At 41.4% G+C, this 18580-nt stretch overlaps 1 protein-coding gene across 3 annotated transcripts in view; it reads right to left on the bottom strand.

The window, feature by feature from the left end:
* The window catches only part of sh3pxd2aa (SH3 and PX domains 2Aa), a 205289-nt gene that overhangs the window by 67278 nt on the left and 119431 nt on the right, over window positions 1-18580 (bottom strand). For 2 of the 3 annotated variants that reach the window (XM_074684204.1, XM_074684189.1), the window contains exons 7-8: window positions 13767-13811; window positions 5443-5571 (exon numbers count right to left, since the gene is read on the bottom strand). In XM_074684204.1, coding sequence (XP_074540305.1) covers window positions 5443-5571; window positions 13767-13811 — 174 coding nt within the window. The remainder of the gene's footprint in view (window positions 1-5442; window positions 5572-13766; window positions 13812-18580) is intronic. The other variant, XM_074684197.1, reaches the window with a different exon arrangement.

Raw genomic sequence — 18580 nt, 5'->3', positions numbered from 1 at the left:
GCACAGTGTGTGAGGTGTTCACTGAAGTGAATTAACAAATCTGTCAAATCATTGTAAATCAGCAAAATGCCCCTGAAACCTGGCAACAAAGAGGGCAAAGATATCTGGGTGAATGGCTTCTCCGGCTGGTGTTGTGGCTTGTGCGGTACATGCACCCAAAGGATAAAATGCAGTTTGCAGTTTAGCGTCAGAGCCCTCATGGCAGATCCATTAGTCTCGGCTGATGGAACAGAGGAAAAAGTTTTTTTTCCCCACAACCCAAACCCCCGTCTGACACTGTGGCAGCAGAGTGGGAGTCTAGATGCTTACAATTTCATTGTCTTAGATGATGGCAGGAAAAACATGAGGCAGGATGACTGCTCATGTGTGCTCAACGTGGGGCACAGGATTATTTATTTGATGAAGTGCTTGATGAAAAAAAGATGAGAGAGAGATGAGCTTACATGACAGGAACTTTGAATGCTTCAGTTACAACCCTAAGGATTAAAACTCATGGTGACATGAAGCCTCTTTCCCACCACTACCGCTGTTCCTTGTTTTTCTTGCTCCACTGTCCAAGCCCCTGAGTAGTGGTCTGAAAAACTGACTTTACAAAGAAGTGGGGGGGGGGGGGGGGGGGGGGGGGGGGACTGCAACAAACTTCAAGAGAAGCAAGACACCTCAAAGGTTTATATCCAACGTCTTCTTGAAGACAAACCTCATTAATAAACCGCGTCACTTCAGGTCAATTAGTTCCACACAGAAGTCATACTTTAGTTAATGCTTTGGCCTACAACTTTTCACATTGCTCATCCTTTTGGTCAAGTATTACTGTAAAAATAAGTAAATAATAAATCTCCTCTGTGTGTTTATTGTGTCCTCTTTTATCAGTCAGTTCACACCAGCTGGTTGTTCAGTCTGGTTGCAGGACAGCCAGAGACCTGGACTTGTGAGACTTTGGATTTCCCACCCCATTGATGATCCTCTGCTCGATCCTGTTGGGCTGTAAAACCTCAGATCTGTTGACTTCTGTCCTGGCTCTGCTTTTTGTATCAGTTTGTTGGTGTAGTCAAGCTAAAACTGATCCAGTTTTAACAAGGTGTGCTTCATTTTGAAAGTCACTAGCAGTTTTTAGGTGGTTTCTGTACACAACTTCCTGTCCCATTCAATCTGCTTTTTGAAAATTGATTCAACACAGCTCCAGTATCGGGCATAATTAGGAAGCTTGTGTATCTGCTGCACTGTGAACCTGAATAAGTTGAGTTTGCTTGAAAAATGCTTGTAAAACAGTTTCCTTAAAAAAAGATGTGATACCCCAATAAATTTCCCTTATGAATTAAGTAAATGTGATAACAAAAAAATGAAAAAGATCTGAACAACTAAATTAACTAACATTTTACAGTACAGCTGGGTCTCATATCCACAGTGTTCCCTCCTCACTCATGCTTACAAACGCCGTCTCAACAAAAATCAGCTCTGATTTTTTTACTTTAGTAACCATGAGTGAGGAGGGAAGGCAGTAGATATGAGACCCTGCTGTACATTGAAACATTGTTCTTCAGGTTGTCTGTGCATCATGGCACTGACTGGTGGTCTGTGCTCCATGGCACGGGGTCTTGTACTTATTGACTTTTGCAGAGTGCGCCTAATGGTTGACATTAATATATATATATATATATATATATATATATATATATATATATATATATATATATATATATATATATATATATATATATATATATATTTTTTTTTTTTTTTTTTTTTTTTTTTTCTGGACTATCATGCCATTTAGGCCAACTTTAAAAATGTTAAAAGATGTATCTATTTATTTTTACGCAGACAGCCAGACCAAGCATAGACAGCTGATCAATGCCACAAGGAGCACAGACAGCTGGTCGATGCTGTGACGCACAGACAAACAGTCTGTGTCATGTGGAGCACAGACAACCTGTGCCACTGCTGCACGTCTAGAAGCACAGCTGGCTCTCACTTAAACAGTTACAAAAGTTAAATCTACTCAACACTGAAAACACAGATATTTGGGTAACTTAACTTACAAGCACATTGTAAGTTTTCATAGCTTAATCCAGTTGAGTAATGTGAACTTTGGGGTTTACAGTGTGCACAGACCACAGCATAGTAAAACCAGAGTATTATTGGAGTTTGTTGTATTTGGTGCAAAGTGATTTCACAAAAACTATCAGCTAAATCACCTTAAAATTTGGCATAGATGTCCAAACTGCCTAATTTTTGTGCTAAACCTCTGGCTTTAGTTATTTGTCCCATTATAACCTCAAAGCTTTAAAATATAGATTTACATTTACTGGGAAGACAGTCCCACTGTTTTATAGCTATATTTATGATCCAGAGATAAACTGAAATCCAGTACTCTGTAAGGCTCCCATGACTCAAATACTCAGGCAATGACCTGACTGATGTGATCTTTGGCTGTGCTCACGTTTGGTTTCTGCAATAGCGCTGCAACAAGGTTCTACCATCATGGAGACATGCATATACACACAGCGTTATTTCACTGTACCGGCTCACATCCTACCACTTGTTGTTGTTTTCCTCTCATCACACCTTAGGTTCTGCCTGCAACAGCAAGTCACTGTTGAAAAACCGCCATTATGCTTCTGTGGGTTACTTACAGGGCATGACACATCACAGCGGTGTGAAACTCTTACTTTTAAATGAGTTTCTGATTCATCAAGAAAAAAAGTGACGCTCCTTCAAATGAACTTCCCGGCCTTTACTCTTTGTTTCCTTCCCATCACTGCCTCCTGTTATTCCACCATATAATTTGGCTGGTCACATTTGCAGATTTATTTTCTCCAGCTGGGACATTCCTCTCTCCAGACGCCATCATTCCCATGTCCGAGAAGGAACCAGAGAGAGAAACAAGGACAGTGGCCCAGACAAGGCCTCCTGTCCTCTCTGAGGGACGATTCCAGCCCGTCAGACCGCTAACAAGCTTCATAAATCTTACTTTAATAGATAGCAGCTCTTATAGTGTGAGATACTCGTGTGAGGTATAGACATAAAATCCACACACACATACACATCTGGGAATACGATGCACAACAAACTTAGACACATAAACACCAACTCCCAGACTAACAGAAGGCCTTCGACTTCTCCAGGTCTGACTTTGACAATGGCTCATCTTGACACACTCCCGGGTCGAGACTTGCAAGGGCAATAACTTTTCACAGAGGCAAAACAACAACATCCGACTGCAGGGTTGAACCCGTGTTTATGACAGGTCAAGCCTGCAGACACTTAAAACTGGTGGAAAACTTCTGAGTTTGAATGAGGAAAAGAATATTAACGCATGAAACCATCTGCAGCCAATCTGTGAAGGGAAAAAAAAAGAGCGTCTGAAGTAAGAAAGCAGTTAAAATATGGATTTGTTCCTCTCTCGGAGAGGATTAACAGACATCACGGTACTGACTTGGATGTTGAAGAGACTAAGCTCTAATTAACTTGGGGCTGACAGAGTCTCAGCGCTGAAAACGTCAAAGGAAGAAAACACGCGCGGACCAGGAGGCTGCAGTAAAACCTTGAAAGCAGAAAGGGGGTTGTGGGATATTATACAAGCTCTCAGATGTGTTTGTCTTGGCTCAGACTCCCAGTGATGTCATCATCATCATCATCATCCTGGCAGTTGCTCCACTTCTTTGGCCCAGTAAATGACGACAGCACACACATTCAGCTCTCGGGCCAGAGCTCCAAACAGCTGAAGCTGCTCATGTTGTTGTAAGAACTTCAATCAATGCTCAGCGTGGATATTCAGTACGAGGCTTTCAAAGGGGTCTGGTGAGCAGATGCTGTCAGGCCAGATATCCAGAACGGACATCACATAATGAATTACTGTGTGCTGAGGCAATATGAATCCACAGAATGTTCAGCGATGCGTGTTTCCAACTCCAAAGAGGTTCTGGTGATAAAAATTGCATGACTAAGAAAAGCAGAAATTCCCCAAAAGTCAGAAGAATTAAACAAAACTTAGAAATACAGCTGTGAGCAGGGGTGAGCATTTAGACAGCCACATCCTTAAAGACAATCTAAAGAAGCCATGAGTGCAGCTTGGTGCCAAAACCACGTCATAAATTTTAAAAAAACTACTCCATGCAACTCTGTCCTCATTCAAACTTCATTAAACAATTATCTCATTCATGCTGACAGGGAGCAAGTCAGAAATGAGCCAAATGTAAATATAAATCACACACACAAAGTGGGAATATGACAACGCTAAACTGACGCACAAAGGAATGCGTAACTCCCCCAAGATGTGCGAGCCAAGATAACTTCAAGACGAGTGAACCGCACGTAATCAGAGCAGAGATAAGAGCAGAGAGGACGATGGGATGATGTTTTTCTGCCGAGCTTTCAGTTGTGAAAGCTGCTGCCTGTCAGAGGATGCATGTGTGAGAGTCAGAGCAGAAATCCAAACAGAGTTCCTCATCAGGAGGTGAAACGTGAAGTTTTACATCTGATGCAAATACTAACAGTTGTTCTGCAGTGTTAGCCAAATCCTGACGCTGGAGTTCAGAATGAACACACAGGATGTTGCTGTGGTCAAATTCAAGTCGACTCCTGTACAGAGCCAAACAATTCAGTATAACCATCACTTTTAAAAGAGACAACAACTAGGTCTAGGTCTGGGTGTATCCAACATTCATACACTGCAAAAAACTGGAGTCTCAGCAAGTGTTTTTGTCTTATCTTAAGTTAAAAAAAAAATGTCTCATTACACTTGATATGAGACACATTCAATTTATCAGTCCAGAAAAATGTCTTATTTCAAGTTGTTTAAAGACGAAAATGAGGTCTGAATTGCTTGTAACAAGTAAACAAAATCTGCCAATGCAACAAGAAAAAATTGCTTAAAACTCGAATAATGCTATTTTTGCCTTTAAATAACTTGAAACAAGACATTTTTCTGGGCTGGTCAGGTGAATGTGGCTCATAATAAGTCTAAAAAGGCATTTTCTACTGAAAATAAGACAATATCACATAATGAGATTTCAGTTTTTTGCTGTGTACTGATAAAGAAAGAGATTCGCCCTCAGCAGTAACACCTTTCCTCTGTGTTTAGCCCCCTAACTGCTGCCAGCCTTGCAGCACCTCCAGGTGGTACCAAGTCCAAGCTGAGGGATCAGGAGATTAGGAGAAGAGGGGAGAGGCTGAGAGAAAGCAGGGGGGACTGGACCGAGGAGCTTTTACAGACAAAAGTGTGAAAACAACCAGGGGTAAAGTGAAGACAGAGGAGATAGAGGGTAAGCATGCCACATGTGTGAGTGTGTGTGAGGGAGGGATACAAACAGGAAGTAACCAAACAAATGTCAGGTAGCCTGAAAATCATGTCCAGTGTGCCATGTTTTTTTTGTAGTTTATTTTGAAGCTCAATCATAATAAAAATCAGAAGGCTTTGAAACAAATGTAGAACCCACTCACCGCTTTCACTCTTCTCAATCACGTCCACCGTCTCGCCGGCCTTCAGGCTGATCTCCGAGTTCTCCTGCCTCTCGTAGTTGGCCACAGCCACGTACTGTTCCAGCACCATGGGCTCCGAGCTGTCAATCCCTGAGGGGAAGAAACAGGCTGTCAGCCACCTGCCTGCCGTTGCACCCCGCGAACGCCCACTGCAACCCACTAAGCTGCTACCACTGCTGCCGTGCACCCCGCGCGCTGCCATGGGCCAACCCCGGCTCCCTGCCGCCTCAACCTATCACAATGCAAGCTCGGGACTTGGCTGCATAGCTCCAAACATCTGGCCATATAGCTGAGTCGACCCCCGGCCCACAGCGAAGGACTGAGGAGCATTGGAAGTAATCAAAACAAAAGCGGAGTGTGAAAGGAAAAGCTCAGATCAGGCTGCATCTTGCGTCTAAAGGGGATCCATGTTCCAAGCAAACTCTAAGATCTAAACAGAAAGAAGCGCAGAGAAGAAGAGGAAGAAGAAGGGGCAGAGAAGCTGCGAGCAGTTGGAGGGGAGCGAATGAGTGGAAGAATGGTGAAGTTTCCCTGTGGAAAATCAACAGTGTGGTTGAGAGGAAAGGCCTCCCCTCCACTGCCTGTGGGACACAGCCGTTGGACAGTGAGTGGAGAGAGGGGGGTGAACACACCAATCATGGAAGTCGGCACTGCTGGCCTTAAATAGAAACATATGAGTGGAGTAAAGAGAAGGAGAGAGGGAGAGAAAGAGGGAAGGAGGCTGGGTCCATGTTTATGTGAAACAAAAGAAGAAAGCGTTTCAGTTGGGGTTAGGCTGCTCTGTTTTCTCTCCCTCCTTCCCTGTGATGTTTAACCTTTTCAGCGCCAGCAGTGGTTTCATCTGTTAACTTCACATGATGCATTTATGATGGGAGCTGCAGGCGTGTGGACTCTGTTTGGCTGCACTGAGATCATACACGGCAGAATCAAGGGGACAGATTTCACTTAGCAACCCTGCAGTGTTTGTTGTTTAAGGTTTTCAGTGCGGCTGTATCCGTCATATGATCAGAAACAGAGAACAAGAAGTGATAAGAACAAACTCACCAATGATGTGAATGATAAAAAAAAATGAAGATATGATTCATCTTTACAGAGCTGGTCTGTTCTTATTCTCTGTTCTTACTCATATCTGGTTGTTGGGGTGATGGATGAGTCAAACAACACTGGCTGTCCACCCAGGAGACCAACGTTCGAGTCCAGTGTTGACACAAAAAGTCAACATGGAGCTATTATTTCAACCCACACCATGATGTGTTTCCTAAGTTTGAAGTTTTCCTGTGAAAACCGAACACACCGAGCTCTGCTACACTACAGTTTCTGATGAGAACTGTACATTTGGTGCTCTTTTATAAAATAAAAATTTGTTACACCAGGCGATCACATACAAGGTCACTGTTTTGATGTTAAAGAGAATCAAACTCATGATTTTCAACCCTGTAAACGAACATGCACCTTTTGTAGCCCACACACAGCCTCCGTACAAATACTCATCTGCCAGTACTCAACAGCTACAACTGTAGTGTGATTTTTAACATCAACACTTGATGCTAATGTGCTGATCAAAAAACAATAACACTGACTTTAATAGGATTTAAAGAAGATCTGACATGTGACTGATAAAGAAAGTCACAAAACAACGAGGAACAACTCATGTCTGAACTATGTCTGACTGCTGAAGTTTTTTGCTTACTAAAGATGTTGACTTTGGCATCTTGAGTCACTCGTTGCAGGAAAACAGTTTTAGAAATTGTTTTTTCCTTTTCCAGAGTTGAAAAAATAAAAACAGATCTCCTGTTCAAAGCCAGGAGTGGTTTAGCCTACATTAGCATCAAGACAGGAAGCAAGAGAAACTGGCTCTTCACCAAATTAAAAAAATATGTCTACAAGTAACTCCAGAGCTCAGTAATTAACATGTTGAATTATTTGTCAAATCACAAACAGAATGTTGCACAATGTCCCCTGAGTCTCTTGGCAAAAACAGCCAGGCAGCTGAATCGTGCCTGACAACCTGCTCACGAGCCCTGCAGCATGCAGCCCATCAGAGGTCTTTACGTCTTCACTTCAGAGATGATTTAAGTATAACTTCAAGCAATTAATGAGCCCAGAAAGAGTTTTTTTTTTTTTTGCTTTCCTAAGTCTTTAACCCTGTGCCAGCTAAGTTTCTCATAGAGAAGGAGTACAGAAAGTTTTACAGCACATTTAAAGAAGAAAAGACCAATTAAGACTTAACACCTAGCCTCATGTTACAACCGTCAGTGCTCTCACACACACCATCAACTCTGACTTTGACTCCATTGCAACTGTTGTGCATTGCTGAAGAAGACTACAATAAACTATTAGCTTCATGAATTAGAAGCTTAATTACATCCTCAATAGAACAGCTGTGTGGGTGCATTTGAAAAGACCAAAAATGAAAAGATTTCTGTTTTATTTTGCAAAAAAAACTGACCTATGGCTAAGTCTTTCCCTCCAAAGCGATGAGCCAATCGCAGAGTGTTCTCATACACTCGTTCTCTGCCCAAATGTCCATTGAAATTCAGTGCAGTAAGTTAGTTTTCATTCAGCTTTATGATGTTTTTTCGAGATTTAAAGCCTAAAACTGGTCAAACAATGTACATGGTCTACGACGAGCCTGGGTTCAAATCCAGCCTGTGGCCTCACTCTTTGCTGTCATGTCACTCCCCACTCTTGTCCTGTTTCCTGCTCTATCCACTGCCCTCTACTGTCTAATAAAAGGTATGAAAGCATCCCTCAAAACAAAAAAACAAACAAAAAAAGTTAACATGTTACACAAAAATCAGACTCAAGGTTACCTGAGAGGCTGGGTGACAGGTGTATTTTTTACCCTTCCCTCAGCCACATCTCAACGAAGAAGAGTGTCTTTTTTTAGATAAAGCTGCGCAGTAGACCATAACATCAACTGAAAGTGAATAAAATTAACAAGGATGTCTCCATCTGTTCTGAGGCAGGTCAACATTGTATTCCAGGCAACAAACCATAATTTAGCTGGAAAGAAATATTAATCTTGAACACCTTAACACTGGATAGGCGGTAAAAGATGAATTTCTAACATTATACAAACTTAGCCTATTGTTAGCTTCTAGCTGTGTTGTTCATCATGTCTCTTTGTTTGTTCGGAGTTCATTGGCCTATTTTGTTCTAGTTTTTGCCCTTTGGTGACTGTACATCATTGTTAGCTGTTGTCCAAAGGGCTCTAGTAAAGCTAATATTAGCTTCTGGATCTTAGCTTCATTAGCTTATCTGTAAAAGCAACAAAGGTTGTCAAATGTTCTGCTGAATGTTTCAATGTAAGCACCATATCACCAAACTAACAGAGACACACTCTGTTTAAAAAACGTTATACTTTTCTCATAGTCATACCAGAAGACCCCATCGTCACTACATTCAGTGGAGACGGTGATGGCAACAAGATGTGGTTTATCACATTTATCACTTGGATCTGTAAATTTTGTCTCGCAACTGAGCTTTTTATTGACCTCCTCTACAATAAAATGATTAATTCATCCCTCCAAAGAGTATTTTATACCCTTCTGATGACTCCTTGAGTATATGTGATCTTTCTGTCTACAAAAATTATCAGTGGCCTCCTGTGAAATGACTCCTACTGTTACACCTGCCATAGAGGCCCATCACTGAATGCTCACTGTTTGTCAGAGTGAGTGGAGGGGGCGTGGCTTAGCTATAGGTCATTTGCATTAGCAGGGACAGGCTAAACAAAAAGTCTTTGATAGGGCCAATGATGTTAAGCCAGCATTTTGGCAGGTTGGTTGGTTGGTTTGTACCTGGTTGACTCTTATCGGACATGAAGAGATGTTATTCAAACAGAAATGGGAAAAGGAGCCTGACCTTTGTATTTCAGCTGATATTATGGGTTTGATATTTGCCCCATTGAAAATAAGTGGGCTCTGCAAACATTGTCATGATATTTCCATGCAAACCTCTCACCCTAAGCTTGAGTCTTTATAAAAACTGTCACTGCGTAATGTCAAAGACAGAAATAGCGTTACCAAAATAATTTCTGTGAGCCATTTCATATTCTTCTGATCACAACAAATGACTCCTTCTCATGCTTGTGGTGCTTTAATAACCCTTCCTACACTCAACATTACATGAAGCACCTTCAACTCAACCAAGATGCCACATGTAATATTGGAATAAGCATTCACTTATCATTTCCCCAGAAGACACTGCAGCTCAAACAATGACACAATACTGAGATTAGCCTCCGATAAGTGAAGACACGAGTGCGTGTCTTCTGATTAGCAGATGAAAAAGTATTAAACTCTGTCAGCAGATCTCCCATCTTTCACTGTCGCCTGCATCTCAGATAATAAATTCTCTTCCGTCAGCCTCTTTGTCATTCACTTAATGGGAGAAGACCTTGAAAAGCGTTTGTGTTGCAGAGTGGAACTGAACATGTTCTGAATGTTGGGTTGTCACAGTCCTTTGAGATTTCAAAAAAAGTTTAACCAAACTCAGAGCTCAGAGTAAGCATCCCAAACCTACACACAGAGTCAACACAGTGGGCCATGTAATGATTTTATGGCTATTAAACAGGTTGCGGTGCAGTCATGCATTCAAACAGCTTAATAAAATGAAACGCAGGCTACAGCTTTCGTGCCGTGCTTTACAAACAATTAAGCATCTCTACATGTTGTTCTTCGAATAAGCAAGCGGGGAACACCAAGAGAATGCTCGTAACCCGACTTCCCCACTGAGTGAAGCTGGGCATTCATCTCTGCCTTCCTCTAACACTCTCCCAGGAGGCCAAATAAAGAACAGGAACATATTGCCCAGAATGTAAGCAGCCTGGATACAGGGAGCAATCAAAGTCAGCCTGAGGTAATAAAGCGGCGCAGATACAGCTATTTAAAGGCTTTATGTTGTTGTAATGGCAACCACACCTTGGTGAGAAATAACAGGAGTCCTAAAGACCTGCTGCTCGCTGTCTGCAGTGTTTCAGATACAGCAGGATTTCCCAGTGAGAGATTTTAATCCAAGATGAACTCCTGACACTCCCTGGGTTTGATCTGAGGCTACAGGTTTTACAGGATCCTATAACGGGCTGGGTCCGAGCTATACTGTAAACTCTCATGTTTGTGTGATCTAAAGCTATGAGTTATACTACCTTTGACTTTCAGAGAGCACAGCCGTAAGTTTACCTGACTCTCAGCTGACTATTACAAGAACAGAATTTGTCCTGATCAACACAATTTCTAATATGCCGGAGCTACAGAGCAATATCTGAAAAAATACACACAGCTTTAAACTGATTTACCTGTAAATTTGATACTCTGCATCACTAATTCATGACTTACTGCTGTGGTGTGGATATCAGGAAAGGAGGTAATGTTAATGGTGGTTAACTGGCCCCCCAAAAAGTTGGCACTTGCTAATAGCAGAAGACAGCGTAATAACATTGAGTTAGTCGCCTGCAATAGTTGGACTCTGTAGAGTCCAACAATCACATTTTCCACTTGTTTGAAATTCTTCCCACAAACGGCAAACACTGTTCATGATGCTTTACTGAGGGCTGAAGGAGGAAGCTGACTGAAAACCAGACCGACATTACAGCCAATACAACCGTAGCTGTTTTAGACACAGTCTAACTGAAGCTAAATGTTTCTAAAGGTTAAAGCATAAAGGTCAACATATTTACATACAAAGGTTGGTTATGTCTGTCCGGTACAATGAGTGAATATGTATTTATAAAATACCTCTTTTTTTCTGGAATGTTTTTTTCCACTCTAACTTCACAGTGAAGGTCAAAATGTCCATACTGGTCAACAATAGATAACATTAAAACTACACTTTTAAAAGTGCGAAATGTTTTACACTATGACAGAATTGGAGTCACTCTCGTTGAGGTAAAATCTAACACTTAGTTGACTCAGGCATTATGTTTAAGTCTCACAGGGAAAATTTTGTATTCAAACATTGTAAAGTGTTAGTTTGAAAATTCTACATGAAGTTCCAGAATTAAAACCATCCAGCAATCGTCTCTAACATGTTTGTCTTTCTAGGTAACAGGAGTGCTATCTTTGGGGTGCAAGGTGGGTTTCACCCTGACCAGGTCATCAGCCAATCCCAGGACTAACATTTAGAAACAACAAATCACTCACTTTTACCTGTGGTTCTTATAGAGTGATCCATCTGATGGTGAGACTTTTTGTTTGGACTGATAGAGGAAACCAGAGAGGACCCGTCCATGCACCAAGACAACAAGCAAACTCCACACATTAAGAACCTTGCCTGGCCAGGGAATCAAACCAGTAAACTTCCTAGTAACGCAATATGGTGATATGGCTCTTAAGTAATTTTATTCATCAAATTTGACAAAAATATTTATTAGGGCTGTGACAATATGCTATTCTCATGATTCTATTCTATTACGTTTTTTGGGGTTCCGATTCAATTCAAATTGCAATTCTTTGAGAATTACGATTTCTGCGATTTTTCATTTTCTTTTTTAACATCAGACCATGTGAAAAACTTAAATGACGATGATAATGTCTACAGACTATATCAGGAGCCATATTTTCCCATAAAATGCAAATCATGTGAGCCAGAAACATTTCACCCTCTGCTGGAGAAAAGTGGAAACTTTTTTTCCAATCCGGTTTATAAACAAAGAGTGAAATGAAGAATTGGAATTAAAAAAAAAAAAGATTTTTTGACAAAAAGTCATGATTTTGGTATTGTCGAACAAAAAATCCTGATACGAGATCCTTCTCAATAGAGCCAACAGAGATGGAAACTGATACTTACACTGATACAGTTTGAAATCAATACTGTGCAGTAGGACTGGGTATTGTTAAGAACCTGAAGATTCAATTTCAATTTGATTTTGATCCTTTTGAATCCTTCAATGACGATTCAGTAAAGAGTAGAAATACTCAAGAAGGTCAAGTTTCTGTTGACAATTTTTTAAATATTTACATTCAGGCCCATGTGAGTATATGTGGTATATCAGAGCACATTTTTGAGCAATAAAACAGCCCAACCATCAGACTTAAAAGTTAAAGCTGGCTTTGCACTGCTGCTGTTTGCTCTTGTTTCCATTTCCTTGTTGTTTGGTCTGGTACGGCCTCCATCAATAAAATGTGAATACCACAAACAGCGCCCCACACTGGCAAGGAGGTGAATCAATTCAGAGGATTTGTCGAATCGCATTGAAGTGGGCAGGAAAATATTTGGATGCAAAGATTATTCAATATTTTTACCTACCCTTTCTGTTGAGTTGATTTGGGAGTAAAAAATCTTACTCCCTGAATCAACATGAAGTCTTCGAAAAAAGAAAAGAAAAGAAAAATTGATGTTGAAATGCAAACAATAAGAGTTGGTGTAACTTTCTGTTCTCACACTTTGGGTTTTGATGCATAGCTATACAGTTCTCCATCTTTTATTTACAGACTGAAAAGAAAAACTGCAATATGAAGATAATTTCTGTGCTGCTGGTCATGGTATTAAATTTTGTTTTTAAGTGCATTCTGTTTTTTGGGTGTAGCCTTAAGGTCATGCTTCTTCAGCTGCTTTTCTCATTCTCCAAAGGTGATAAACAACTCAAGTGAACTATTACACCATTGCTTTGTTTTTGCTGGAGAAGTTGATTTTGTTAAGTCTTTATGAGGGGGGTTGGGTTTCTAACTTGCCTGAATAGCAGGAAACAACACATCGTGTATTTCCACAGCAATGAGTGAATTACAGCTAAGACGACTGGCTAAATGTTCAACAGATGTGCTGAACCTCCAGTGAGTTTCTGAGTCTACAATCTGTTGACATTTGCAGGAATATGACGTTGATTTCAGTGATGTTTATTTACAAAGGAGACATTTTCAATCCCACTTTTCCTCTCGCGACTCATCATTTCTTCACACCCAAAGCTGAATGAGGTCACAGGCACTGATCTACGGCCAGTGTCACGAGCAAATGTACAGAACCAGACTTGACACCTCATTTGAGTTTAAGACACCTCGCCACATGCAGACCTGAGGTCCATGTTTCTCACTCTCTGGCTACGTGCCCAGCTGTTGTCTTGGCCAGCAAGGCCTGCAGAGATGGATGGACAGAGTGCTGAGGAAGAGAGCAAGGCTGAATTTGAGCAGATGGGCGGGAGGAGAGGTTGATGACAGCGCATGCAAAGCAGATGTCGAGAAAAAGCTCAAGTGTGGAGAGAAGCTAAAAAAAAAATCAAAAGGGATGCAGCCACTCAAGCACAGTAGTGCATGCAAATTCAACATATTGACATTGACACACAAAGCTACCTGAGGCCTCTTTCCTCGGGCTGTCTGTAAAGCCGTACATCCATACTGCAGACAGAGAGAAGGAAGGAGAGAAGCAGAGAGAGATTATTCAGTTTGACAGCATGCAGAAGCAGCAGTATGGCAAAGCACACCTTTATCAAACCTACTGAACTCTAAAAATAAAGAGGTGGAGGCAAAAATAGCTCTGAACCAGAGTCTGGGCCTGCTCCTCTGGGATTATTACACAAAGTGGTGGGCAGTGTTTAAAAGTTTCACTGCTGGAGGGAATAAAGAGCATCCCAGGACAAGATACTGGATGGTTACAAACATCACACTCACACTCTGCCTCCTAAACATTCACTCCACCCTTCCCATGATCCCCTGTCCTCCATCCCCTTGTATCTGCCTACATTTCCTTTCCTCTGTGCAGACCTCCTGGAATGTCTGAGAGGGGCGTCGACCACATCCCCCTCCTCTCCTTAAAAAACATCTCTGCCCCGAACCAGGAAATTAAACGCCATGCATCAGAGACGACTCAGGGAGAAGAGGTTTGTCACAAAGACTTGGGGTCGCAGCAGATTTAACTGCCTTGGTATATTCCACAGATTACGATTTATAGCTTGATTTGAGGGCTATCTGACCTGATAAGATTCATACAGAGCAGCTGTCACCTTAGCAGGAAGTGTCTGCCAACATGGGGCTTCACCACTTCGGGACAAAAAAGGGTTGTTAACCCAAGAGGGTTTGACACAGAACCATAGCACAGAGATGTTTAAATATGTCTAATAACATCTTTTCTTTTCCATGAAGATTTTGAAATGAAGTCCTGCCCTACTGCGCTGTGATTGGCTGAAAAAGAGACCAACTTTCTTCCATAAATCCAACACTCAGCACCCAATCTTTAAACCATAGGTCTCTTCAACCCTAAACATCTTTTTCAAGTTTGACTTTCATAGATGCCATAAATCGGGACATTTAAGTGGGAAGCTCTATCAAAAATCAGCCAATCACGAAGGGCTTTGACTCAACTGCATACTTTGAGGAAAGTCTTACTCATGTGAAAGCGCGAGCACTGAAATGCTTGGTCAAGTCTCCAGAGGGAGCTCACAAATGGATAGTGGACTGAAATTGTGCATCATTTAATTTGCCCTCACTATCTGCTGTGTCTTAAAGTCCATCTCACGCAGCATGTTGCTCTAATGACACTGAAAATACGCCCATAAGGCTTGCTCTGATGCTGCTTTGATGTCCCACCAGCTTCTCCACTCCTCAGTGCAGAGCTGTGCAGTGTGCTCTCATCGTCACAGAGATCAATCAGTCCAAACCATAGACTGTATATAGAGTGGACAGTGTGTCTCCATCATCTACCACTGTATGGTTTTGAAGCCAAAATTCCCCCATCACAGGTGCAGCCATTGGCAGCAGTTGCAGCCAGAGTCTGCGCAGTAGAGACGACGAGGGGAGAATCTGAGTGGAGCTGGGTGACAAAAATATATTTTTTTTGTCTTTCGAGAGTGTAATCACTTCTTGACTCTACCTCCAGACATATTTTACAATCCCCGAAAAAAAATCACAAGAACGGCAGCTGTCTATCATCATTGCGTAAAACCTTGTTGTTTAACCTCGTATAACTAATGAAAACGAAACTCTTCAGAACAAAGAGGACTTGAATACAAGACAGCCAAATGGTTTCTCCAAACACCACAACAATTGGACGTGAGAAACATTTCTATGAGGACTATTAATTTTTTAAAGTTTGATCACAGCCCATCTGGAATGGCTGGAAAGACAGATTTTTTAACCTATACTGCAGCCAGCCACCAGGGGGAGCAGTTTTTGTGGAGACCTCACTTTGAGCTGAGAAAGCGGACGTCCATATTTTTATACAGTCTATGGTCCAACCATGAGATCATCTGGAGAGGAGAGGACATGTCCTAGCAGGTTGTTATTGTTCAGCCTATTTATGACAGAAGTGACATGTTTAATTGTCTCAATTTAGCTTTTTTTACAGCAGAGAGCAGCACATCCAGATAAAAATGTTAGACCACTCTGTTGTGTGTAGCGGCACTGACTGTATCTGTAGGGGTTGAGCCACAAACAACTCAAGGTTAATTTAACCCTAGTTTTTCCTTTTAGAGGTAGCCAAAATTATCAGAACACCTGACAGATCAAACTGTACTGATATTTTTTGACTCCAAATCCTGATCATGACTTATGCAGATTTTTGCTTCATAAAGTGAGCCCTACTGTTTTTTTTTATCTACTTTTAACTTCAATATTTGGTTTGTCCACCTTTTACAGCAGTTACACCAGCATGTCTCTGGCATAATGTCAGTATATTTTCTGAGAATTTTAACACTAATGTTATCCCATGACTTTTGCAACTCCAGACAAATGTTTTCCTTTGAATGTTCAATAGATCTGTCCACTTACAGTCCAACTTGCCCGAATCTGCTGGGTGGGGTTGAGGTCTGGACTCTATTCTATGGTATAAAGAGCATAATGATGACTTTCAAGATTTTTTTTTTTTTTTGAGTGGGGAGGGGGGTTGTTTAATGTTAAATTCAACAAAAACAGTAAAAATAATTTTGGTCACCACTGTAAAAGCCTATTTTGTCCTGTATAGATGTTTAGGGTCCATCCTCAATGTATGCAAATGACACTCAAGCACAATGATCCTTTTTGGCTAATACCAGAGCTACCCAAACTTTTATCAAGGGGTAACACTGACTAAATGGAGCCTATGCAGAAGTGCTAAAAGCTAAAGTTCATCGATTGTCTGCATGAGGCTGACTGAAGAACGAGTAGAAACCACATTAACACCAAGCCAAAAAATGGAATTCTACAGCATTACAAAAACTATTTACAGCCCGATTCCAAAACAGCTCAGGTCTGAATCGCCTATTTAACAGTTGGCGCACACTGTACAGGCAGTGATCTTTTTTTCCTAACTCAGCAGTTTAGAGGATAATGAGATCACAAGTTTGTCCAATCAGAGGCTCAGCTCACGTGACTGACAGGTCTGGCACCCTATAGCTGTTAGCGTGAGGGCTCAAAGTCCACCTGTTGAGTCAGCAAATCTGATACAGCCTCCCCACCAATGAAGAGTTTCACTACTGTGTTCAGAAACAGACGGGTAACATTACAGAGACTACATCCATACTTTATAAAGTCTGTGCTTTTCAGCCCACAATTCCCAAAACAGTGGTACCAGAGACTGGCAACTGTGGTTAAACACCAACAGGCTAATCAAAACACTGACAGAAGTAGACAAAAAAGTCCAAAACACTACTTAGGTAATAAATTTTAAACTTGACCCATTATGTGCACATATTACTGTTTCCTAAATTAATATTATTCTGTTATTAGCCTGGTTAAGTCACCTTGGGGGTCTTCAACATTTTCTGTTTGCACAGTTTTATTGAAAATCAAACTTCTATTTTTATTTATGATTTTGAAATCATGGACTTGTGGATTTGTTCATAGTCTGAATATAAAAGGCATTACGCACCCCCTAAGGCGGTTGCACAACGTCTCTGTCTCATTTGCAGGTTCAGTGGGTGTAAAAAGCTCTGATACTCTTGCTGGCTGTACCTGATGATAACTTATTGACCACTGGGACTTTAAACCTTCAGTTTTTGCTTTTGTTTGGCTTTGATACATCTTTATTTAATAAGCACTTTCAGCATACCTTCCAAACTTTGCCCGGGGAAATAGATTATGTTTCCGAATCAGAAATCCAAACCCTGACTTTTATTTGCACTTAATTTTGAGTTTATCACATCCAACAATTGCAATTTTTATTATCGCTTGAGGGCCTGTGAAAACATTAAAAATCTATGAAAAGTTTCAGGATCAACATCTTCAATCTTTAACAGGGTGGTTCCCTAAATAATCCACTATTATTTTGAAGAGACTGAGTCTGAACGCCTCACAAACAGCACAGCCCCTGCAGCGAAGCCGGCAGCTCCTCTGCCCTGACTCACGTGAGATAATAAAGGCCAAATCCTCTCTTGCTACCCACCCCGGGCTCAGGAGCTTTGCTGGATTGATGTTGGCCCCAGAGGGAGGGGAACAGGCTGGTCCCAGGTCAGCCAGGGTCAACCTCCACTCACTGACGCCCTACTGTGATTATTACCCGCCCGGCCGCTCTCAGTGTAGCCCTCAACATCTGATTGATATTAACTCTCTTCCCTGCTCTGGGTCCTCCATGCTGACACACACATACACACACACACACATGGTTAATTCTTTTCAGGTTTGGCTGATGATGCTACAAACCAGCAGTGTTTTCTCTGACCCCTTTGCTGCTGTGTGTAATTTTCCAAGAACTGACCCTGAAACATCTACATTACCCTGCAATTGAGAGTCGAGAAAGAGTGAAAGATAGCATTTCTCAAGTCCTTTCCAGGATGGGGTTTGGCACAGGGGGTAGGGGGGTTATTAATTGGCTGTCTTGTTTTCTATACACTTAAGAACTTGTGTTTTGAAAGAAAAGTTTCTGTTGCAGACTTCACAGTCTGTCACAGTCCAGAGACACCTGAATCCATCAGCATGACGGCCTGAGGAGTATCAGAGGAGAAGAATCTGCTTTAAAGAATCTGTAGATTAAACATAACATTAACTGATTGCTGACGAAACTTTAGGGATGACTGGACTTACACAGTGGGTTTCTGGTCTTTAGACACTTACAGCACATTCACACCTCTTTATGACGCATTCATACTGCACTCATACACTGATGGCAGAGGGTTCAACCAAAATGCTATTGAGTGTTTACACTGACATCACGATTTTGGTAGTTACCTGGATGTGCGGCCACATTGGAAGTACAC

The sequence above is a fragment of the Halichoeres trimaculatus genome, unplaced genomic scaffold (assembly GCF_033239565.1).
Source record: "Halichoeres trimaculatus isolate MK-OKI-2021-1 unplaced genomic scaffold, fHalTri1.1 fHalTri1_scaffold_2, whole genome shotgun sequence".
In the NCBI taxonomy this organism is placed as follows: domain Eukaryota; kingdom Metazoa; phylum Chordata; class Actinopteri; order Labriformes; family Labridae; genus Halichoeres; species Halichoeres trimaculatus.
Note: the sequence above shows the minus strand (reverse complement) of the source record. Positions and strands in the feature narration are given on the sequence as shown.